The sequence below is a fragment of the Arachis hypogaea genome, chromosome 13, assembly GCF_003086295.3.
Source record: "Arachis hypogaea cultivar Tifrunner chromosome 13, arahy.Tifrunner.gnm2.J5K5, whole genome shotgun sequence".
NCBI classification, from domain to species: domain Eukaryota; kingdom Viridiplantae; phylum Streptophyta; class Magnoliopsida; order Fabales; family Fabaceae; genus Arachis; species Arachis hypogaea.
In genome coordinates, this window is record NC_092048.1 from 39,763,608 (window position 1) to 39,789,816 (window position 26,209).

The 26,209-nt window shown below is 35.3% G+C and overlaps 3 protein-coding genes and 1 pseudogene across 3 annotated transcripts; 3 read left to right on the forward strand and 1 right to left on the reverse strand.

Annotated features, from left to right (window-relative positions):
* Positions 1 to 7,217: 7,217 nt before the first annotated feature.
* LOC112735892 (uncharacterized) lies at positions 7,218 to 9,720 on the forward strand (annotated as a pseudogene).
* A 2,137-nt stretch (positions 9,721 to 11,857) lies between these two features.
* On the reverse strand, positions 11,858 to 15,473 carry LOC112738171 (AP-3 complex subunit delta). The gene has a single exon (XM_025788500.3). It carries the CDS (start codon positions 15,274 to 15,276, stop codon positions 12,379 to 12,381), a length of 2,898 nt encoding a protein of 965 aa, XP_025644285.1. The 5' UTR covers positions 15,277 to 15,473; the 3' UTR covers positions 11,858 to 12,378.
* A 963-nt stretch (positions 15,474 to 16,436) lies between these two features.
* LOC112738172 (glycosyltransferase BC10) lies at positions 16,437 to 19,030 on the forward strand. The gene is made up of 2 exons (XM_025788501.2): positions 16,437 to 17,353; positions 18,268 to 19,030. The coding sequence occupies exons 1-2, from the start codon at positions 16,790 to 16,792 to the stop codon at positions 18,916 to 18,918; spliced, it is 1,215 nt and encodes a 404-aa protein (XP_025644286.1). The 5' UTR covers positions 16,437 to 16,789; the 3' UTR covers positions 18,919 to 19,030.
* A 3,803-nt stretch (positions 19,031 to 22,833) lies between these two features.
* On the forward strand, positions 22,834 to 25,178 carry LOC112738173 (protein SAR DEFICIENT 1). Its single transcript, XM_025788503.2, has 6 exons — positions 22,834 to 23,082; positions 23,174 to 23,823; positions 23,911 to 24,071; positions 24,159 to 24,353; positions 24,451 to 24,553; positions 24,638 to 25,178. Exons 1-6 carry the CDS (start codon positions 22,991 to 22,993, stop codon positions 24,829 to 24,831), a joined length of 1,395 nt encoding a protein of 464 aa, XP_025644288.1. The 5' UTR covers positions 22,834 to 22,990; the 3' UTR covers positions 24,832 to 25,178.
* Positions 25,179 to 26,209: the final 1,031 nt, after the last annotated feature.

The window sequence follows — 26,209 nt, forward strand, 5'->3', positions numbered from 1 at the left end:
ACTGCGAAGATCATCCTTCAGAAGGATCAATATGATTTCTCCTGTTCAGGTGCAAACAACTCATGATTAAAATAATCCACCAGTGCATTTCTATGAGAATGGAAAACCTGTTTACGTCTCTCACGTAAATGGCCACTTCATTTGGGATGTTGATCCCTCTATGTGTGATTCTGACTGTGACTGTGCTAATCAATGGAGTGACACTGATGATGAAGATTATGCTAGAAGACGGAGGAACAAGAAAAAGAAGAAGAAGTCGTTACAAGCCCCATGCTCCTATAAAAGACCTGAGCCTCCTGATGATGCTGAATCAGCTCCAATGCTCAGAAAGAAACCAATGATCAAGAGGACGAAACTGTCTAGGAAAAGCTTCACAGATTATCCTTTTCAGCCAGACGATACAATCCCATGTATCGCCACCCTCAGATCTTATGAGGAAGAATTCCCACCTTTAGTGATCCAAACTGATGAAAAGAAAATCACAAGGAGACCTTATGTGATACCTCAAGGAATCACTCCACATGGACATCAAGCTACAACTCCTCAAGAAGAAGTGCTCAATTGGCATACAGATAATGCAGTCAGCCAAAATAAAGTACTGCTCCGAATAGATCACACTCTTGATACTCTTGTAGAGAAAACTGAGGGTCTCTCAGTACAATTAAGTTCTATGGCAGAACAAGTGGCTGAACTCAAAGATCGACTTTCTGCACAAGCTTTTCAACTTGATCAAGAACTCAAGGCCTACATTGACAATCGTTACTTTGGCCCAGAATTCCAAAAGAAGAACAGAGAATTGGATCAAGTCAAAGCTCAACTTCGACAAATTGAGATGGACAAAAGCAAAACAACTGTACCCCAGACGCTGTCCATAGACCCATTATCCATGTATGCCAAACCATACCCCTCATATTCACCTGTCTTATTCCCTTCCACATATTCACCACCAGAAACCCCAGATTATGACTCCATCTTCAAATCCACCTACCATTTGGCCAGGCAAGCAAACACTAAAAGATCTATTTCTCCTCAAGGACGGCATCATTCGTCCTTGCCTAGGCCACCACAATCTCAATCTAGACATCATCCTCCTTGGAAACCAGGAAATTTTTTTAGAGACGAAACATCTTCCAATGTCCCTATGAAAGATAAGGGCATCAAAGAAGGGTCTCCTGCTCCAGGACGATCAATATATACCCTTACTCTGGATACTCAATCACCCAGTGAAGAAATTACTGAAGAATCAGAAGATGAGACTACTGAGACCAGTGAACAAGAAGATGAGGAGTCTGAAGGAGATTATGAAGCAGATCTTTCAGCAATAGCCATGGTCAACCCTGTAGAGGAAGAGGAGGAAGAGATAACTTCTGAAAGGGATGAACCAGAAACTTCAGCTAATCACGATCATATAAGCCCAATTGAAGTTAAAACTCCCAACAAATGGTTCACTTTTGATGATGTCCCACCAGCAAGATACAGAGAAAGGTTGAATGAATTTAGTGCATGGATTCAGACCAACATGGCCAACCCAAATCTCACAAGCAGACAAGTCCTTGCAGATTTTATAAATCGGATGACTGGCAATCTCCGAGAATGGGCAACTAACCTTTCTGAGTATGAAAGACTCCAGCTCATCAATGGTACCTCTTCACAATTTCTGGGGATAATACATCAAGAATTTCTAGGAGACATTGCAATTATCCAAAAAAGAAATTCTCAAGAATACTTTGAGATGAAGTGTTGTTCCCTCAATAGAAAAGACTTGGAAAAACACTACAAAAAGATGGCTGCTAAATATTATCCTCTTGGAGGAAATAATAATCCGCCACTTAAGCAAGTCTTTATAGCATCCTTGCCAGATGAACTTCAGCCTGAAATACAGCGAATGATGATGACTCTTCGCAAAGAAGTGGCTACCACAACCATTGGAGAAATATACCAGTTAGCCCTAGCTGCCTTGGACAAGTTGTGTGAACAACAACAAATGTTCAAACAGCTTAACAAAAACTCAGGCAAACTCAAAGGAGCATGCAACAAATCCCATCTGAAAATTAAGTGCAAAGAGTCAAGTATGTGTGAATGCAAGCCAAAGAAAAAGATGCATTGGCGATCATCAACCAATACATTTCATCAGAAAGCATTCAGAAGGAGAAGAAGCAAGCAAAAATACCGTTACTTCAAAAGGAGGAAACCCCATACCAAGTCAAACAAATGCTTCATTTGTGGAAAACAAGGACACTTTGCTAAGTCATGTCCTCACAAGACAAAGAAGGAAATAAAAATGCTCCAGTCTTTAATGGATGCTGCCTCCATTGGTGATGAGGAAGATCTAGAGTCAGTACTTGAGGAACAGAGAAGCAAAGATGATGAAACTGAATACGTTTTCCAGGACTCTGACTCAGAAGAGAATAGTTCAGAAGAAGACCTCCCACCAAAAAGGTCTATCTTTACCATATCATCTATTGCTTCCATCACCACAAGAATTCCTAAAGGAACGAGTATGCCAGAAGAAGAACTTGGGTATCTCGGATCTTTAGGAGTAAAACAGATTGATGGTACTCCTAGACCTCATTTTGATCTAAAAGTCAAAACATCTGTCTATGATAAACCAATAAAGGCCGTTGCATTAATGGACACTGGATCTTGTGCTACTGTCGTAAAACCACATGTCTTACCAAAAGAAATGTGGGCACCTTTTTCCAAGAAATTTGCAGCAGCTAACAGTGAAGTCTTCACCATCAATCTCATCTCCAAAAAACCAGTTGGACTGGAGATATTTGCAGGCCAGACCACTTGGCTTAGAGTGCTGGGAAGCTACCTCCCTGACAAAGATGTTCTGTTCGGATTCGATGCCTTCTTCCGAACTCATGGGCTACACATCAAACCCACTGGTCTGAGTTACAAAGGGCAGTTTTTGCCTTTTACAGGGATACAAAGTATCCTCGAAATCCAAGAAGCTCCAGAAGAATATAAGGAGATCCAACAGCTACTCCTCAGTGCTTGCTGTGATAGTCATGATCAATTCAACCACCCTGCTCCTTTATGGAAAAATCCAGAATTTTATGTCCGACTCCCCTTCAAAAAGAATGAAGACATCAACCCTACAAAGGCCACGCGCTCAGGAATGAACCCTGAAGATCTTAAGTTGGCAAGAGCTGAATGTGCAGCCCTTCTTGTTCAAGGACTCATTGAACCAACCAACTCCAACTGGGCATGTCAAGCATTCTATGTTGAAAAAAGAGCTGAGCAAAATAGAGGGAAAAAGAGGCTTGTCATTGATTATAAGCCACTTAATGTCTTCTTACAAGACGACAAGTTTCCTCTACCAAGAATCTCAGTTATTACACAAAGATTAAGTGGAGCAAAAATATTCAGCAAGTTTGACTTGAAAGCTGGATTTTGGCAAATTGGGCTCCATCCTGAAGATAGGTATAAAACAGCGTTCTGTATACCTGAAGCCCAATACCAATGGACAGTAATGCCATTTGGACTCAAAGTAGCCCCCTCTCTCTTCCAAAAAGCAATGACCAAAATCTTTGAGCCCATACTACACTCCACACTCATCTACATTGATGACATCTTACTGTTCTCAAAAGACAGCGAAGCCCACAGGGCACTCCTGGCCCAATTCACTCAGATCATCAAAGACCAGGGATCATGCTATCAGCAAAAAAGAGCTCTATTGCTAAGACAAAAATTGAATTCCTTGGGATGATTTTCGAAAATGGATTTTTCCAACCAGGGGATCACCTTGCCAAAGAATTAATCCATTTTCCTGATGAAAACTTGACAGTCAAACAAGTCCAACAATTCTTGGGAATCGTCAACTACATCAGAGACTTTATCCCAGATGTGACCAAACACACCAGCCAGCTGTCAAAACTCCTAAAAAAGAAGCCCCTACCATGGGGACCTGAACAAACCACAGCTGTCAAAACCCTGAAGAAGATAGCACAAGACCCCCCACCTTTAAAGATTCCCAGCACAGGAAAAAGAATATTGCAGACAGATGCTAGTGATGAATTCTGGGGAGCTGTGCTACTTGAAGAGATTGATGGGACAAGACACTATTGCGCGCATGCTAGTGGACAGTTCAAAGAATCTGAAAAACATTACCATGCCACTTACAAATAGATTCTTGCTGTCAAAAGAGGGATAGAAAAATTCAATTTCCACCTCAGTTCTTATCATTTCACTGTGGAAATGGATAACACCTCTTTCCCATCAATGCTAGAAATCAAGAAAAAAATCCTGCTAGACTCTCAATTGCTAAGATGGAAGGACTGGTTCTCTCGCTATAAATTCGAAGTAAGGCACATCAAAGGACACCAAAACACACTTGCAGATTTCCTATCCAGGCCAACCAAAGAACCACCCCCCAAACCAGTAGAATCACTCCCTAAACCAATCCATTACATTTGCACCATGAGCACCTACAACCCTTCATACACCATCCCATTTTCTGATTGTCCACTTCGTAATAACCCATACAGAAGAAAAATTGGTCCTTTTCCTTTCAAAGCAAGACCCCAGACACTGTTTCAAATAGTCTGTTTAGCCAGGCAAACTTTGTTCTACTGGCTACACCAGCTCCTTACCATAACCCAAATACATCCAAATCCAAAGTACTTTGACATGGATACCCCTTTTTGCACTATACCAATAATCCAAGGACCTATACCAGAAGAGATGATGTGGTATATCTGGGCTCTGTCTTCCCTATATCCATGTGCTATTATAATACCACTCTTCCCAGTATATCACATTCTGTGTAACAGTACTCAAGCCCAGTCTCATCTAGTCAGGTTATTTGCTATGTATGCACCACTTGGAGCATGGAGAGGAATGTTATATAACATGATCGAGCAGCACCAATTATGGGATAAATCCTCCAAGACAAAGCGAAAATTCTGTTGCTTTGTCACTTTACAGAGAGATTATTTTTCTGGATGTAAAGCACATAATGAGAGGACACATACCAAGAACAAGGTCGAAATTGTTGGATATTCTACCATATGGCCCACAGATGAAAAGACAGTCCTGAATGCCTTGGCCAAATACCTTTGTCAACTTTGGCAACCTGGACTATATGGAGAAAAAGATGTAGTTGAAGGACTCCCATTCCAATCGGATGTCCCACCGATAACTCTCCAAGAGTTTCAGTCCAGATTTATAACTTCAGGAATAATCAACCAGTTTGGACAATACTCCTTTTATGCTCCAACGGACCAGCCCAGTACGTCCACACAAGTTCCAGGCAGATATTCTGAAGAAGATCTGAATTCTGAAGATCCAGGTGGAAGAGTGTATGCTTTACCACCAAGCCCAACTAGAATTGATGCAGGAATACCCGATGATGCTGAAGGCCCAAAATCAGACCCATATGACCCATATCTGCAAGATGCCCAAGATCCAAATGAAGAAAACACTGAAGACCCGTTTCTCTACCTCCAAGACCCAGATACGGATTTCAGAGCTGTCAATCTAGCTTCTGATTCATCCTTCTCAGACGGTGATGGGACCCTACCAGAAGACTATTTCAAACCGTCTCTTTATTAGAATACTGTTGTTTCCACTATGTATAATTATGAGTGTGCTAGAATAAAGTGACCACAGTCACATGTTTAGAAAATGCCAAAAAAGATAAGGCTTATCCTTATCCTCCAGGTGGCATTGTATGATAGGCTTGTTTAGATTTCGCTTCTATCTAGAGGCCTCTATATAAAGAGGTGCTCACCCCAGTTGTAATCAGATCTCAAGAAACATTGTAATATATCCACTTTTCCTATCTCTCAAAATGTTCTGAATTCTTTTTCTCTCTCTAAAAGCTTAGCTAGTGTTATTTCCTTCTTCCTCAATCCAGTGCCATAACAAGTATGCTCTGAGCTTGCCTCTTTAAGAGGATCCTGCTCATCAGAAAATGGCATGGACCAGATCCACAGGAATTTCTCATAGTGGAAAAGGGATTCAATGTTATAATGCTAAATTTTGCTCGGACCCTTTGATCTCACTCGTTATAATAATTGGAAAGAGTGATTGGGATAAGCAAACGATGCATTATATCGTTGTTATCCTGAAGTACTGGAGATAACATTAGTTTTTTAATTAATAATTCACGTTTCGTTATATTATAATTATAATTATAATTATAATAAACACTATTTGTTTAACGCCACTAATAATAAGAGAGTAGATAATTTGCTGGATAGGCACGATGTACATAACAACAAAAAATCATCAAACATATATATAAATTAAATGAAGCTATACCTTATCACCGTTACACATGTGAGCTTATGAATAATAACACCTATCACACGTAAGAATTTATCAATTCCTATAGCTACCGTATACATCTATTTCAACGTGAATTTTTTTTTATTCCTCTTAACTTATATCATCATATGCCATTGTTGTTCCGCAAGCAAATGCCAATGGGTGCATATAATTAATAGGAAATATATAAATGTATGTATAATGTTAGTTGTGGGGGTGAATTTCGTATTACGTTGTTAATTTCATTATATATTAAGATAATGCGATAGTATTTGATAATATTATATATTAATTCTTCAATATATATAAAACTATTTTAGTTTTAGCTTTGATATTATTATAAATAGATAAATATGATTAAAGATAGAAAAAAAAAAGAAAAAAAAAAGATAAATAGGAAAAAATATTTTAAATATAAAGATGTGTTGACGCTTTTTTTTCTTCTTATTTTTTTATACTTTTCTTATTTAAAATAAAACGAAAAACAAATTTCAATAATAGATTATGAAGATATATCTAAAATGACATGCTTATCTTATATTTAAATACTAAGAATATAATAAAGAAGTCATCTAAATATAAATACGAAAAAATTTAGGAGATCAATATTTTTATTAAAATTTGGTCAGTACTTAATAATTAAAAGAAAAATAAGTAATCCTACACCATTAGATATCATCTCATACCATTAAAAATATTATTGATCACTAATTGATGACTAAACATCACAAATTCTACTAACCTTTTAGCACTCCTCAATAAATATCTCTTTTGCTCATCTACTTATTAAATGAAAATAATATTAATATTAATATTAAATACATAAAATAATCCAAAGAAAAATAAATATCAACAAAAGATTGAAATAGAAGAAGAATTATAAAGAAAGAAGACTATATCACCTAATAAACATTTTATTCTTATATGACAAAATAGAATAATATCATATATCTAAAATTTTTATATAACTACTTTAATTTCTCTTACATATTATAAAAAGAACATGGTAAATCAATGATTTTCTTACAAACTGTTGCAGCTTTTATAAAAAGAAATTTCAAATTTCTGCATGGTTGATGGAGATGAGAGCAGTTGAGGGAGCTTCTGAACAAGTAAGAGAACAAAATGCAAAGGAGGAAGAGGAACAAGCAACATTTGACTTGGAGAATGGACAAATGAAGTTTGAAGAGAAAGTGATGAGTGATCATAATAATAATGGTGATACAGAATTTCAAGCCTCCAAGTTTCAGAGGTTGAATCCCACAAACCCTTTAAGGATTGTGATCAACAATGCCACCAGAGTTGCTTCTCTTTCTCCTGATCATCATCATCAATCTCAACAACCACCACCTTCTCAGCCTCCTTCTACTCCATCAATCCCACAAGTATGTTCTCTTTTCTTGAATTTTGCAGACAAATTGCTGCTTCAATTCAAATACTTCATTGAATAAAATATTAGATAAATGTAAAAAAAGTAGAGGAACACCAAAAAAAAAAAAAAAAACTATATATGAGCGGTCAAAAGAGACCTACATGTATAGAAAATTTGACTGTAGACATGATAAATGATATAATTCAATAGCATCCGTTAATTTATGTAGTCGACTTCATCTGGTGGGATAAAACTTTGTTGTTGCTGCTGTTGTTGTTTTACATGTCTGTAACAAAAATGTTTCAATGTTATTTTTTTTTACTAATTATAACAGCAAACGGTGACACTGAATTCAAGAAGATACACCAACAAGATTACCCTGTTTCTGTTCCTTCTTCACATGTTAATAGCCATAGCATTGGTTGCTTTTCTTATATTCAAGGGAGTTGAAGGACTAATCCAACCCTCATCAGATTCTAAAAGGAGAAAACAAACAAGGGTAGTGAAGTATTTTCTACCTCAAGTAGAAGCAGCTTCAGTTCTAAGCATTGTTCTAGCACTAACATGGCAAACTGCAATAAGAAAATGGCCAAATTTCATGACACATTTCACACTATGGTGTTCTTTTTTCATGTCACTCTCTGCTGGAATTCTCCTTCTCTGCTTCCAAAAGCCTCCAACAGATGGTGTTGGAGTTTCTCTCATTGCATTTTTAATAGGGAATGGTTTATATGCTGTTGGGTTCAGAACAGAATCAAATTTTGCACCAAAATTCTAACACTTTCACTTGAACCAGCCAACATTTTACATGCTTGGTGCTGCATTGTTTTGGATGTCACTATGGATTTTAGCAGTGATTGGTGCATTGAATTTCTATTTGCCTTCTTTGGTGATCATTGCTTTGGTTTTGAGCTTGGCTTGGACTTCAGAGATTATGAGGAATGTTGTGAACATTAGTGTTAAGCAGAGTTGTTGCTTTGTATTATCTTAGGGGAATGCAATCTAGCACTAAGTTTGGATTCTTGAGGGCATTGACAAGGAACCTTGGGAGTGCTTGTTTGGGATCTCTGTTCGTGCCGGCGATCGAGGCGACAAGTAGGTTTCTGAATTTGGTTGAGGGGGAAGATGAGTTCTTGTTTGCTAGGTGTTGCTTCAGAGTCACGGAATCTATCTTCAGATATGGGAATGGTTGGGCCTATGTTCAGGTACATACAACTACTAAACTATTTGCTTCATCAAAATGAATGCAATTATAGTCTATACAAAATATTGATAGTGTTAAATAATGTTGGTAAGCAATTTGGGGCTATTAGAATTGAAATTGTTACTTTAACATGTATGGCCTTAGAAATCATAGTATGACTAAGTAAGACATGGTTTATTTGAATTGATGTTATGTTAACAGATAGCTGCCTATGGTAAAGGTTTTGTAGCTGCATCCCAAGACACCTGGTCTCTGTTTAAGAGACTTGAAATGGAGCAATTTGCTTCCTCTCTGGGGTTAGCATTGCCTCAATCTCTGTCATTGCAGTGTCTGCTTGGACCTCCCAATTCTACCAAAATTTCACTGCCATCCTCTCCCTTCTCACATTCTTCATTGGATACCTTCTGGTTAGTACTATGTTTCACTCTTTTCCTTTTAAAATTAATTTATGATGAATCGTTATATTATTATTATTATTATTATTATTATTATTATTATTATTATTATTATTATTATTAATGTTAACATGTATGTTGTATTGTTTATGATGGTGCAGACTAGGATTGCCATGGCACTACCTCAAGCATGTGTGAGTTGTTACTATGTGTGCTATGCAGAGAACCCAGACAACAGATTATTTGATACAACAATTAAGGACTTTCTGGACATGGTAAAATCCGGCCGTCATGTTGCCGTGTCGCTAAGCCGCCACTACCACGGCGGTTTGCAAGTGATTAAGTGCCAAATTTAATTTACTTTACAATTTTTTTCCTGTACAGACTGATTCCTGAATTTGATTTACAAGATTATAGCTAGTAGTCCAATAGAAACAAATTCATATTGGATAGTGAAGGAAGTTCATATGTTCTATGATCCTCTACATATGTTACTTATTTATTTTGCACATTCACACTCATTTTATTTCGTAAGCTCAAGTCCGGCTCAACGAAAATTCACGAGCTGACTCAAATAATAAGAATATAATCTATAATTCTATATCAATAAATTATAACTTATATATATTAAAAATATTAAAAAAATAAATTTAATATACTGTCTATCTATCAATTATAAATTTTTTATTTATGTCCTACATCAAAATTATATTTAAAAAAATGACTACAAAATTTTAAACAATTAAGAATATTAATATATATGTAAAATTATATATTACTATTTTATATATATTAAATTATTAATACGTATATCGTATATATATTTAATCTATACTTTTAATATTATATATATAATCCAGTCAGTTCACTAGCTAATGAGCTGAATTTATCCAAATTCAAACTCAACTCATTTAATTTATGAGTTCAAATCTAAGCTCAAACTCGGCTCACTAGCTCACGAGTTCAGTTTATCGAATTATTAATGAGTCGAACTCGAGCTAGCTCATGAGCTGGCTCAACTCAATTTCAGTCCTATCCACACCCCAAATGTGGTACTTTTTTGTGTGCATTTTTTTTAATAGCATCTCTTTTGTATAAATATAATTTATGATCTATAAAAATAAAATATAAAATACACAAAAGTTATGTAAGTTTTAAATATAATTAAAATTATCACATTATAAATTATAAACAATCTTAAAGAATTTATATTCATCAAATTAAACTCGTCAAATACAATAATCTAGCTTAAGCATTTATTTGTGTATGTATGGAATAGGTATGGATAAATATACAGTCGGATGACCACTACTTATTCCTGCCTCATATCCAAACAATTTTCATCAGACATTACTCATATTTACCCAAAACCTAGTCAACCGTTGAAAAATCAACTTCATTCAGAAAGAGAGAGGATGAGTCAGGTCAGGTTAAATTGTCATGGCTATATTATTGATTCTTGAAGTTGCTAATGCCTCACAGTCTCACACTACTTCACTCTTGTGGTCAACAAAATCTAAGATTGATATGATGAAACTAGCTTGTAAGAAGTTTGCTGATGGTCCACGGTAGGCATGTCACAATTGATATCCTCCTTTATACTAATAATACACATATTTTTATAGGTAAAGTTGTCTCTGAGTGAAGGAAGATAAATATACAATCTCAACGAGGGGTTCAATTATTTTAATTTTTAATGGACCTCTATTTCACTGTTTTGGTTTGTTTTATTGAATAGTGTATTGCCAATAATGCGATTAAGGGTGCTTTTTTTTATTCTTAAAAAGTGATTTTATCTTTATATAATTGAAAAAAGGGTTGAAAACTGATTTTAATAACAAAAATATTTCAAAACCGCTTTCTTTTTCCACCCAGAAAAGCTAAATTTTTTTATTAAAAAACAAATAAAACAAACGCACCCATAACCTCCCTTGTGTGATAACTGATAAGTGAGGCCTTATGTACACCCTTTTGCTTTATCGTGTCCTATCAACTTGGATAGGATTGTACCGTGACCTGACTTTGGTGCTTTAATGGGCAAACACATATTTCCCATTAGTCTCGATAATCTTTAATCACGTACAAGCCTAAAGGTTAGAAAGTGAGAAACATGCAAGCGTAAGTGCTCACCCATCATATCTACCAGCTTAATGGCAGTCAAATCACTGTTAACTAACCAATTTCACTGATTGATTTAACATAACTATAGTATCGTATGTGATAAGTTATGAGTGATTTATAAGATACGAGTATACTTTAATAGTATGGGCATTCCTTACCTCTAGTGTGACTGTCTTTCAGAGTATACCTTATTATAATGAATTTTACCTTATGGGCATTCCTAAAATATCCTTCAATGAATTTTACATTTGATAAATAATTTAGCATCAAAACAGAATCAAACTTAGTATAATTTCCCGTTTGCTCATTCATCCCTGAGTTTCCCTTCCACTAATCTCAGTGTAGTGTCCAACATCAGCAACCAAACTTTTTTCTAAAAGGTAAGGGAACAAATAATACAAACACCATTGCATCCTATCATAATTCCATTGACAGAACAAGGAAAAGAAAATAGTATAAAGGAATCGTAAGCAATTACAATAGAATAAATGAAGGATGAAAACACCACCATTGCATCTTATAATAATTTCAGTGTAATAATACAAACCTCCCATGATTTCTCTAACCTGCGACTATGACAAAATTCTAGGCTCGAGATGCAAAATGGCCAAAAAACCAACTTCACAGAAGGACTAAATTGAAGACTGAGGTCAGATTAGTTTCCTAGAAAATGATACCATGCACGTTCTTTACAAATTACAAGAAAAACAAAGATAATAATTCCCTCGTAGCCTTATGTATCAAGAGAAACAGAAGAGCCCAAACAACATCCAACTTGAGAACTACTTGTTAATAGGCTCATTCTGTGACATGTTGGTAGAACCAAAAAGAAAAGGAAAGAAAAGCAAAATAGTATAAAGGAATCATGTGCAATGACAAAAGGATAAAATTTAAAGAGGAATCTATCTACAGAACTAACCTAAGGGCTCAGCACAAATAATACAGCAAATAGCCTCAATCAATAAAACCAGCGGATAATAAATCAAAATCAAAATCAAAATCCTTAAATGTTACAAAAGAAAGTCTGGAATTTCGGGTGTTTGTGAGACCACGTTTAATGGTGAATTGGCTTTTTGACGAGTTTTATGCTTACCATGGCGGTGACTACTCTTTTTCTTCCTTGCCTTCTGATCATGCCCTTCCCCTTCAACAATCTTCTCTTTACCTCTTTGTCTTCTTTCTTTAACATAATCATGATCCTTGCTACTGGATCCCGGATTCTCAAGGCCAAGACCTTCTGCATCACCCAGATTTTCCTTTATTTGAGAGGGAATATCTGCTGCAACTTGCTTCTTTTTCTCTTTGCGCTTGCTTGATGACTTATCCGAAGGATTACTCTGAGAAGAACTTGGCTTGATTGTACTTCCTAGCAGAATATCTTTTATAGCACCAGAAAGTGAATCATCCCTTGGCTCAGGTCTCTTGTTTGAGATTGGCAATGGCACCACATCTCCATCGTCCAATTTAACCACCACAGGTCTGGGCTTAGTTTGGTTCGGTTTTTTCTTCAAAACAAGTGATTGCTCTGTCAGCTTGGCCAGCTCTGCAGCTTCATCACTATTACTGTTTGACCTTGGATCATTTGCAGGAGGATAATCATACTGAGAAATCTCGTTCTTCTCTGAAGGCAGGTAATACAGTCCATGTCGCTTCCGGTGTTCAAGCAAAGATGTAGACTCATTTACTAGCCCTGATTCTTCATTCTTTAGAAGACCAGTTGAAGTTGCGTCAGAAGAAATGCCGAACTGAGGACCTCCTATGCCAAATGAACTTGATGAAGGCAGTTCTATATCACCACATATTGCTGATAAGTCGTCAAGGTTCTCTTTAAGATCCAAGCCATCTGGTACCGCAACTCTTCCCTGCGCACTTACCGAGACTGGACCAAGGTCTGTAACAAATGCATCACGCATCAATGTGATGATAGCCGAAACTTGAGTATCTTTCTTGTCCGCTCTGTTCGCCTTCTGGCTTGCATTATCAATTAGTTCTGCTTTAACCAACCGAACAAAGGCAAGTATGTTAGACGCTCTGTCCAGTACTTCAACATCCTGATTTGCTGTTAGGGGGCCCAAGACTAATTCAATTCGATCCAATAGGCCAAGCATATATTCGTGTGTAATTGCAGGACCCTGGGTAACAGCTGTATCAGCATTATTCTCAAAAACTGAAAGATCTTCAGGAGACTCGGTTGTGTTCCTTGGGTTAGAAGTCAAATCTTCATGCTGTTCAAGATTCGAGCTTTGACATGTTGCTGATTCAGGAGCCACACTGCATCTTTTTCCAATAAACGGATCAGACTGTCCCACAACCAAATTACCATCTTCATTCTGCATTAGGTAACAATCCAGGCAAAATACCAAAACTTTAAGAGCAGAGTGAATATAAACTGCTCTTATTGATGGAGGCAATAGATTGGTTCGAGGTTGCAGAAGTGCATCGATGAGCTCAAACAGATTGCCGGCGAAGTCAATATACTCCCCAGCAACCCAGGCAGCAGCGCATAATATCCTATGCAAGCACGCATTACCCAGCAATGCAGGGTCAATCAATAGATCACGAGCAACACGGACAAGCTGCAGCCTAGCATCCTTGACTCTCATACCAATATCAATAAGCTGTCGCTCTATTTCCTCGCTCTCTTGGCAATTGGGAATCCTTGCCATTTCTCCAAGAAGAGACACATACCAATCGAAGTCAACAACAATCTCATACACATTCCGAGAACAAGTCGTCAAAACAGAACCCAATATCTCGTTACAGAATTCCGGATCAGATTTCAGAGCATAATTGACCAAGACCCCGGAGATCTCAGTCACATTGCTCTCAGAGACCATGGCCATCACAAGGCGCAAAGACTCGACCCTAATATTGGAATCCTCATCACTCAAGGACTTGATCACAGATTCCTTATTCTCCAAGACAGCCCACAAGTGCTTCTCGGATGCAACAGAAAGTGCCTGGAGCCCAAGATACCTAAGATTGGGATCCTCATCAACCAGTAACTCCTTGACCTTGGAAACAGCCAGCTTAACTCCAGAATCATGGTCACCCAAGCTAGTGAGCACGGTCCTAACACACTCAAACATCACCGATTTTGCCCCAGTCGCCCTCATAATCTCGCAAATCGGCTCAACAATCCTCTTGGCCAACCTTGGTTCCAGAGGAGCCAACTTTGCGAAAATCTTAAGCACCTTGATCAAAACCCAATTGTTCTTACAATCAACCAAAACCCTGTAAAACTCGGGCGCCAATGGAAGATACGACCGCGGATCCCTGGAAGCGAGCTCGCAGAAAACCCCAACAACCGCACTCACAATCTGAGGATCAGAACTCTCGAGATTCTCAACTAAACGCTTGAAGCAAACCCTAACAGCGTCAGGATACTTATCGAAAACCCTCAAAACGACGGCAATCGCCTTCTTCCTAACGAAAACCCTACCGGAGGAGAGAAGGGAGAATACCTCAGGGGTCAAATCCCTAGCGAGATCGACGGTGGCGATGCGAGAGAGGGTTTGAAGGGCGAGAGAAGCCTCGAAGGGGTTGGGGGAAGAGAGGTCCTTGCGGAGCTGGTTGGTGGTGAGTAGGAGGACGGGGGTGGCGTCGTGGAAGGAGAGGGCGGCGGCATGGTAACCGACGGACTTGTGGGAGAAGCGGGAGGAGGACATGAGCTCGACGGCGTGGAAGGCGGCCCAGGAGATGTCGAGGCCGTGGATGGCGGAGAGGTAGCAGAGCTTGTGGAGGGCGGTGGACTTCGTGTGGGGATCAGTGGACTTGATCTCGCGGCGGATCTCCTCAACCGCCTTCGATATAAAGGCGGATTCGCCGATCAGCTGGAGCCTCATCCCTTTTATGAGGTCCTCCAGTGTCCTCTGGAACAGGTTCTCCATTATCGATGACCCCGCCATCGCAAATTCAATTCTATTTTATCACTGTCTCTTACGATTCCATCCTTCGTTATGATGCCGGCATCCGCTTCTTCGATTCACACTCTCTTCTCTCTAATTCTTCACTTCAGAGATGCTTCGTTTCTTTTCAGTTTTGTCCCGAACGAAAGAGATTAAGTTGGAGGTTGCAGAACACAACGGTGGAGATGAGAGTAGAATTTGGAGGCTCAATTTATTGGGCCGGCCCTTAATATAGATGAGCCCAATCAACCCAAATACTTTTCTCTAAGTTAAGTTACTTTGGGCCCAAAATAATGTACAATCCGGTCCTGCTCTTATGGTTTATGATTTGGTGGATACTACAATAAAAATTTTATAATTGTCTTCATGTGAATATATTTTTTTTTGAAAAAGTACAGGTAAACAATGAAAATATTAAATAATGTAAACAATAGATATATCAGATGTTTATTTTACTAGTATACGGATGGTTATTTTAATATTAAAATTTAGAGGGTTAATTTGGAGGTGTAGTATGTTTTTATTTGATTGGTAGCTGTTCATATTGTTCAACAAAGTCATTGTTCCCCTAACATTCCCCATTTCTTTTTTACCTTTAGATGATGGATTGTATGATTAGATTTTGATATTTATAAAAGTGTTGTTTTTGTTTAAAGTGTGGCTAAATAAATAAACCACACTTTTAACCAAAGCATCTTCATGAAAAGATATTTTTGCCATCTTCATCGTAGTATCCACCTTATAAGGAATTTTTAGGCTAAAATTTTTTTATATAAAAGTAAAATGAGTGATATACTTTAACATGGTAATTTTTGGTATTTTTTAAAATTGTGGGAGTACACAAATTTTGTGTTTAAAAAGTTGAAAAAAATTCAGAATACACAAATGGGAGGTCCGATTTGTGTTAAAAAATTGAAAAAACTCAGAGTACACAACTTGAACCATACGAGTTCTTTGGTAATGAAATTTTGGTTTACAAATCGCATGGTCCGATTTGCAGCTGATGGAATTTGAAATCTGGAATTCGAACCCTCTGTGGTAATTTTTTTTACATTTTGAGGAACACAATTCGCAGAGTTTGAGTTCTGCTTCCTCTTGTCCCACAACGAGGTGAAACACCCATCCTCCCTATACGCGAGTCTAACACTTCCTTTGTTTCCATATTCAAATTAAAAAGGAGAATTTTTAACTATTTTTCTTACTCTAAAAATAGGAATATACGATGCTTGATTACCGAGGAAATGAATAAGAAAGGCTATTATTATTTTATTGATACTGTATTTGAAGATTAGAATAAGGTTAGGAGGTGACGTCAAGTAGAAATACTATGGTTTGACAGTGAATTCAAGTATCTAGATGAGTTGCTTTGCTCATATCCGGTCAAGTCTGATGGTTATACTTATACTTATTGTATTTGTATGTAGACCCGTCCACCACCAACATCCTATTTCTTTGTGTTATGATCCCTTCTTCTATTCCTTGCTGCTAATAATAAAAGTCAATCAATAAAAGTATGAAGAATGATAATAAGCAGCATGATCAGCACGAGCAAGAACGTCGTTCCCCTGCAGCAGCAGTAGCAGCATATGTGAGGTTGTTTTTGAGTGCACAACAACTCCATCTATTCAACTTGTTTTCCCATCTTCTTCTCTTGGCCTTTGGATTCATCATAGGGATCACACTCGCTTTCTCTCTCAACGGGCAGCAGCTCCTTCTCCCTTCTAATAACAATAATCCTGTTTTTGTCAATAACAATAGTCAAAGCGGGATCAAGAGAGATGGGTTGGGGAGTTTCTTGATGGCAGGAAAGGAGGCAATAATGCATGACATGAGCGACGATGAGTTGTTGTGGAGAGCTTCCATGGTTCCCAAGATTCGGGAAGTGCCACTCAGAATCAAGCCTAAGGTAGCGTTCATGTTCTTGACGAAAGGACCTCTGTATTTGGGTCCACTGTGGGAGAGATTCTTCAAAGGAAACGAAGGCTTCTATTCAATCTACATCCACTCCCATCCTTCTTTCAATGCTTCTTCAGTCCCCAAAACCTCCGTTTTTTATGGCCGCAGAATTCCAAGCAAGGTCAGTCCTCATCATACTCTTATTCAATAATCCTTCATCAAATTCAATAACAATCATAATTCATAATACCATCGTTAATTGTTTTCTAGCAACGTACTCAAAGGGCAAGATACGATTGATTGCAAAATGCAAGCACGTCGGCTCCATTTTTAGGACACTAGTCTAATTAATTACACATCTGTCATTATCTTATAACAAATAATTGCTTCCTATAATAAATTTAAAAACGAGCAATGTTGGGCAGCACCTGTCCGAATGAACCCTAGAACTAGAAGCCACTTCTTATTTCTTTATTTAATAGCTACCTAAATTTCCAATTAGAGTTGAACACGTACATTATTAAGAGTATAGTATTCTGCGACGTACGTCAGAGGCTAACATTCGGGGTCAGCATACTTGTTAATCGAGGATTCCGTGAGAGATTAAGCCATCAGCGGATACCACCTAACCCTCCCATACCTTTAAATAGCAATTAGCAAGCCCTCTATTCCTTATATGTTTATTAAGGACATTTACTTAATTACTCCTGATTCCCTTGTCTTTCTCGTCAGAGCTGCTTAGTTGCTTCAAGAGGTGAGCACGCACGCACTTGATCATTAGCCATGCTTTTCTTTGATTCCACTCCTTTTGATTTGTATAGTTTGGAGAAAAAATTCCATTCTCTTCGGTTTCCACACACTACAACCACATGATTTTTCATAATTCCATTATTCTTCCTACTTTGGCATGTGATGCTGTATTTGAGAGCCACAAAAGTGAAAATGCAAAAAGAGGAAAGAATAATTATTACAGACTAACGTGTTTATTATAGAAATTTAGGGGAATACACAAGCTTAAGGTATGCTAATTAATCTTGAAAATACTATGTGCAGACTAAAAATCAGTGATAATATATTTTATGAACATGATGGCAGGGGGTAAGGTGGGGTGACTTCAACATGGTAGATGCAGAGAGGCGTCTACTAGCAAATGCGCTGCTGGACATGTCGAACCAACGGTTCGTTCTTGTATCGGAGTCATGCATCCCTCTCTTCAACTTCTCAACCGTTTATGGGTATCTTATGAACTCATCCAAGACATTTGTGGAAGCCTACGATCTTGCGGGGCCCGTGGGGAGGGGCAGGTACTCCCAAAGGATGAGGCCACTGATCAAGCCGTCTCAGTGGAGAAAGGGGTCCCAGTGGTTCCAGATAGACCGTGCCCTGGCACTGGAAGTGGTCTCGGACCGCCAGTACTACCCGGTGTTCAAGAAGCACTGCAGGTACGGCGGCTGCATTGCCGACGAGCACTACTTGCCCACTCTTGTTAGCATCAAGTTCTGGAGGAGGAATGCCAACAGGACTTTGACTTGGGTTGATTGGTCAAAGGGCGGGTCCCATCCATCCAGGTACATGAGAAGCGATGTCACTGTTTCGTTCTTGAAGAGACTAAGGCATGCAACCAGATGCCGCTACAATGGCAAGACCACCAATGTTTGCCACTTGTTTGCAAGGAAGTTCATGCCTCACTCTCTCGATAGATTGCTAAGGTTTGCTCCCCGCTTAATGCACTTCCATTCTTCTTGATCCTTTTTTATTTGTAATTCATTATCATTGTAACATGTTATTACGGAGAAAGCGCCTCATAGTTTCACTTCTGTTTCCTTTCATATATATAAATATAACAAGTTAAGAACCATCACTGTCAGTTTTGTACTATATGCGTGCTCTGCGGCTCTGCCCTTTTTCGCCGAAAATGTTGTGCGGCCATTGGCCAAAAGCAAAAGAGTAGTTGAATTGAATGAGGGGGCTACCTGGCCCCTTAAATAAAACAAACAAGACGTGTTACGTTCTTCATTATCGCTTTTGAACTGAAAATTACAGTTAAAACTAACAAATTTTTTTATAAGTTCAATGCAATAATAAGTCAGTCAAAATCAAGTTAGCTCTCTTTTTGTTCCTTTTTGTGAAAGGGCCGCGTTGAGCGTGTGCTACGTGGCCTACCCACTCTGTCGTTGAACAATTTACCAAGGAGCAATGCCATATTTTATATTTTCTACTACTATTTCTGATCATCAACCGAGTACACCACTTGCTTTTGCACTTTTAGTATAATTGGAAATAAAAATTGTGTACACCAAAATCAATTATCAATTTATTTGTGTATACATATACGTGTGGTTTAATTTATTTTCAATATATATTTGTATTTTAATATGTATTTTATACTGGTAACTGATTTTAATGGCTAATTTTAGTGTACACGTAACATTACTCAATTGAAAAAATAATAATAATTGAATCTTTTAAAAAGATATGTCTAAAATAAACATAATAATTTTGTATTTATTGAATGTGTCATATTTTTATAAACCATTAAATTTTATTAAATATAAATCAAAAACTAATATAAAAGAAGAGTATTAATAGACAATAATAAATATAAAATATACTAAACGTCATTAATTCATAAATAAATAAATAATTAAATATTTTTTAATATATAATATTTTAAATAAAAATATAATCTTTTATTTTTAAATAAATATAAAATATGTAAATATAAAAAATTTTATTTATTAGGATCAATTATCATGCAATAAATTTTGTAATATTAAAAAATTATATTAAAATAATAACCTAAACTGCAACATAAAAATATAAAATAATTAAATCTTATTTTATATTTGTCATAATATTAATTAAGACAATTTACTATAATAAATATAATACAAACCAATTTGATCAGAATACACAAAATGAAAAATGCACAAAATGGAAGAAGGATACTAACATATATTTTTTTCATAATCTATGTAAACTGCAATAGGGGTCTTGCGATTTACGAATACACGTGATCCGCTACAGAGATGTCGCGGTTTACGGATGAATGTAAAATGTGCATAAACCGTGAGAGAGATATAACAGTTTATGCGTTAGTATAAATATATTGAAGGGGTCTCGCGGTTTATTTTACAGTTTAGAATATTATTTTAATATAATTTTTTAATATCATAAAAATTTTATTACATGATAATTGATCTTAATAAATAAAATATTTTTATATTTATATATTTTATATTTATTATTTAAAAATAAAATGTTATATTTTTTATTTAAAATATTATATATTAAAAAATATTTAATTATTTATTTATTTATGTATTAATAACGTCTAGTATATTTTATATTAAAAATAATATATTCTATATTTATTATAATTTATTAATATTCTTTTTTTATATTAATTTTTAATTTATATTTAATAAAATTTAATAATTTATAAAAATGTAACACATTCAATAGATATATCTACTGAAAATTTAATAATTTGTAAAAATGTAATACATTCAATAAATATATATATCTACTGAAAATAATTTATAAAAATTTAATATTTAAAATTTAATATTTTTTATTGTGTTTATTTTAGACAATTTGTAAAAATGTAATACATTCAATAAATATATATATCTACTGAAAATAATTTATAAAAATTTAATATTTAAAATTTAATATTTTTTATTGTATTTATTTTAGACATATCTCTCTTGAAATACTTTGTTTCGGATTAAATTGTTTCTGACAAATGTATGTATAAAAGAATGAAGACTTTATTTTTTTTGGTGACTCATGAAGACTTTATTTGAATAGAAGTATATATCTACTGTATTTACATTCCATTATTAATTAATGTGTCTTAAATAATTAAAAAAAATCCACCTTTAAGTTAGTACAATGTAATTATCTTCATAGCAACACGAGAATAATCGTCGGTAAAATGAGCTCGAACAGCGTATAGTTGAGAACAAACGCGCATTGGATCCTTCCTAGAAGCATGTGGTTTTTTTTTTTTTGGTGACTTGAAGCATGTGGTTTGACTAAACTGGTAAACGCAAAAAACATATATAAAAGAAAGCAAATTATTGGAAAATTACTAGATTATACATAAGGCAGTAATAAACAATTTTTATAATCTTTCTGCTTGTATTTGCCGTCGTACTTTGGTGCCACTCTCTGCTTATTAGTTATTACAAAGTTAAAAAAAAAAAAACCAATAATATTAAGATGACAAAAAAAAATCAAAATTTATTTTATTTAATATTTATTAATTATTATAATATTAAATAATATAAATTACAATAATTAATAAATATTAAATAAAATAAATTTAGTTATTTTTATTAATTTTTTATTATCAAACATTTAAAAAATAAATAAATAAACTGCTTATTATCGTTTTGTTTTACATATACGGTATGCAACTAAAAAGATCATTGTATGCTTTTGTTAGATGTGAAATAAATAAATTAAAAAAAAAAAAGACCACAATTGGTGTTTTTATACGAGATGTTTAAACAACATTTCCTCTTTTCTATTTAAAGAATATATGTTCGTTTCTTTTGCAAAATTAAAATGACTAAACTACTTTTAATTTACTTGACCTAAATATCTTTCAATAATTATTATAATATAATTATATATAAATTAGTGATTATTGTTTGATAATAATAATAATACATATTTATTATTATTATTAATTGGTTGATTTAAATATAACATAAAACATATAATTATTTTTCTGATTTAAACAGTAATATTTATTTTTAATATTTTATCATTAATCATCAAATATATAAAGATTTTAAGTGAAGTACTTTTAGAACAAGTTAAAATATTTTATATTATGTGATGAAATATTAAAAATAAATAACTTTTATTACAATAATGAATTTATTTTACATTATTATTATTTAAATCAACCAAATAATTGCTACTAATTTATATATATAACAATAATAACTAGGGAAGGATATTTTGATCAAATAAATTAAAAAATGTATTATTTTAATTTTATAAGAATTGATTATGTATTTTATAAATAAAAAGAAAATATCTTGTTAAATAAATGTCATTTTCTCGTAAGAAAACAAGCATAACTTATAAGTCATCACATCAAATAACTAACACGTACACTTGACTTGATCACAATTAGTGCTCCGAATCAAAAGATTAATCCTCTTTTGGTGATGGTACCTCTCACTTCATGCATCAAGATATATGGGATTATTGACGGTATCGGCGGCCACTTTTCACTTTTAGCAAGCAATAATCTGCTATGAATCTGATGGTATCAGATTACATGTGATTATGTGAATGCTGGTGCCGTTCAATTTCAATCCATATAACTCTCTGGGTCCTACACTTTTACCAACCTTTTCAAATTTGCCTAGCTTACTTGATGATTTTTAATTTTTCATATCATATACACATACATACAGATAGTAATATTATATAGTATAAAACAAAACTAAACGAAAATATTTGAGGTTGACTTCTGAAGCGAGTGTTAAGAGTCAAAGTCTTTTTTACATGGTATGATACGAATTCTAGGTAGCTAATTTTCTTGGCTATTTCCTCCTACATTCCAAGAACCTGCTTCTAGTATTTCACAATAATTCTGACCGGTATATATAGAAATATACTCGAACTCCTCTCTTTCAGTTATCATCCACACATACACCTTGCTTCATCTATTCTCTTCCATTCCAATATTTCCCCACATACATCACTGCAATCTGTCTCTAATTCTCTCCAGTATATTTATATAAATTCCTGGTGTTGAGAAGAAATTAAATAATAATAATAATTGTCATCAATGGCGTCTAAACGGTTGTTTGACGATTCTGATAGAGATGCAGAAGAGGCAAGCGACAAACGCATGAGACCGAATAGGCCTTCTCTTGCTTCGTATGTTTATTTATTTACTAGATTGAATTGAATAACATGTTTGATGAACTGAAGTTAATTAATAATTAGTAATTGTTAATTGTTGGCACAGGATAATAGGGGAAGCAGTAAGGGTGAAAAACATGCAGAGCCTGTTGTCAGGGTTGGAACCTTTGCTAAGAAAAGTGGTAAATGAAGAGGTGGAAAGAGTCATAATAAGACACCGTCATGGAAGTAACTACACGCGCTCCCCTTCACTGAGAATTGAAGCGGCATCATCGTCATCATCGGAGCAACCACCGAAGTTGCAACTCATGTTCACAAACGAACTTTCCCTGCCCATATTCACCTCAAGCAGAATACTCGACGCACAAGGGAACCCCATGCAAGTGATTCTTGTTGACAAAACCAACAATGATCAAATGGTTCGAACAAGCCTTCCCTATCCCGTAAAGCTAGAGCTGGTGGTTCTTGATGGTGATTTTCCCGGCGAAGAATCGTGGTGGAGCAGCGAGCAGTTTAACAGGCATATAGTGAAGGAGAGAACAGGGAAGAGGCCCTTGCTCAGCGGAGAATTGAATCTCACCATGAGGGATGACATTGCACCCATGAATGGGGACATTGAGTTTACCGATAACTCTAGCTGGATCCGTAGCAGAAAGTTCAGAGTTGCTGTCAGGGTTTCTCCCAACCAACAAGGTGCTATCAGAATTCGTGAAGGCATCACTCAAGCCTTCGTAGTTAAGGATCACCGTGGTGAATGTGAGTTCTTACTCCATCCTCTTTCTATTTCCCTTCTGAAAAAGAATTTGTGTGCTAATATAATTCTTGTGTTTTGATGGTCTCAAGTGTACAAAAAGCATCACCCACCAATGTTGGACGACCAAGTGTGGCGCCTAGAAAAGATCGGGAAAGACGGAGCTTTCCACAAAAAACTCTCGGCGGAGGGGATTAATACAGTCCAAGAATTCCTCAAGTTATCGGTTGTTGATCCTCAAATGCTTAGAAAGGTATAACAATATTCATTATTGTCAAATTAAATAACTTTGTAATATTTACATGGATGAATTAATGAGTAGTATTATGTGTACGATCAGATATTAGGGATTGGGATGTCGGAGAAAATGTGGGAAGCGACAATAAAGCATGCAAAGACATGTAACATGGGCAACAAAGTGTATATGTACAGTCATGCTAATTATACCATCTATCTGAGTCCTATATGCCAGTTGATTAGAGCTGATATCAATGGCCAAATCCTGCAAGGCCGAGACCTAAACAGCTACAATAGGGTATGCATATCTATCTAATTAATTAATTATATATATTATCAAGCAAGTGTTTTAATTTATTCTTGGACTTTGATTTGATCCCATAATTCGCCTGCAGGTGTATTTAGAGAAAATGGTGAGCGAAGCATATAGCAGATGGAATGAGTTGGAGGAAATTGATCAAGCCGTTTTGAATGATAACGTTGCTTTGTTAACACAAGGTATGTTGATGACCTGGCATTTTACAATTAGATAATTCTTTCATGGATTCAAACTGATTTAATCAATGTATATGACTGAAATAGGGGAGGAGCAATTTGCAAACAACCATGAAGCGGCAGCAGCTACACTTGAATATGATGAAAGCAAGTATTTTGGCTATGTGCCAAGCAGTAGCCATAGCCATAATAATGAGTTGCCAGACTGGGAACTGAATGCCATGGCTTACGGCTTCTCAAAGACTGGAGCTTCAACTTCTGATTCTGAGTGGCCCAATTGATATTTGGATTTAGACCCCTACCTACTGTATATATGCAACTTCTTTGGCAATTCAGTAGTAACCAGTTAGAAGTTTTGAAACCCATAAAAAAACTAGCGTATAGGTTTAGATGGACTAGCTAGGGTGGTTCAACACTTCAACCTGCCCTTATTGGGCCAGTGTTGCACTCCCTCTCTAACCCAAGCCCAAGCAAAAGGATAGTCTGACTTGTGTCCAGCACCAGTGGTAGTCTAAGTCCAAGTTTGACTCTTGATTATGAACCAGTATTTAATTTGTCATGTTACAATTGTCCTTGTTCCTGATCACTTTTAGTGACATTGCTTATTAACATTTAAACCCTTAACAGATATAGTTGAGAGTATTTTTAATCGAGTATTTTTAGGGTATCATTTTTAATATTTTTAAGAAGAGAATTAATTTAAAATTAAAATTTATATTAAAATTAATTTATGAAATAAAATCGGTATAACCTTAAAAATATATTATTATTACATTGATGAAGAATTAATAAAAATGAATCACTCATATGATTATATTAATAAAATAATTAAAAATAGGGTAACGTATACTTTTTATTTTTAAAGTTTCGCAAAATTTTTAAAAATACTCCTAAATTTTATTTTGTTTCAATTTTGTTCCAAAAATTTTCAATTTGCATCAAATATATCCTCGACGGCTAAATTTTCAAAAAATGCAAGACCAATCTAATAATAATACATAAAAATTATACTTGATTTGCTTGTGTTGAGGGTTGTTCTTATGAAATTATTGTTGAATTGGTCTTAAATTTTTTGAAAAATTAGCTGTTAGGGGTATATTTGATACAAATCGAAAATTTTTGGGACAAAATTAAAACAAAATAAAACTTAGGAGTATTTTAAAAATTTTTATCAAAATTTAGGAACAAAAAGTATACTTTATCCTTAAAAATAATATAAAATTGGTTTAATTACTCTATTGGTCCCTATAGTTTTGCGAAATTTTCAATTAGGTCCCTATACTTTTTTTCCTTTTAATTGAATCCTTGCACCAATTTTTTTTTAATTGAGTCCCTACACTTTTTTTCCTTTTATTTAGGTCTTTATACCAATTCTTTTTTTTGTTAGGTCCCTATAATTAAGCCAATTACTACTAAGAGGGACTTAATTGAAAAAAAATTAGTGCAGAGACCCAATTAAAAAGAAAAAAAGTATAAAGACCTAATTAAAAAATTTTACGAAACTATAGGACCAACAGAATAATTAAACCTATAAAATTCTAACTGAATTAAAACTAAGTATTGAAGGAGCGAATTTCACTTTTAATTTCAAATCACTATTTATGACATATAATCTTACAAATATTGTTATAAGACCCAAAATAAAATTAAAATTAGAAC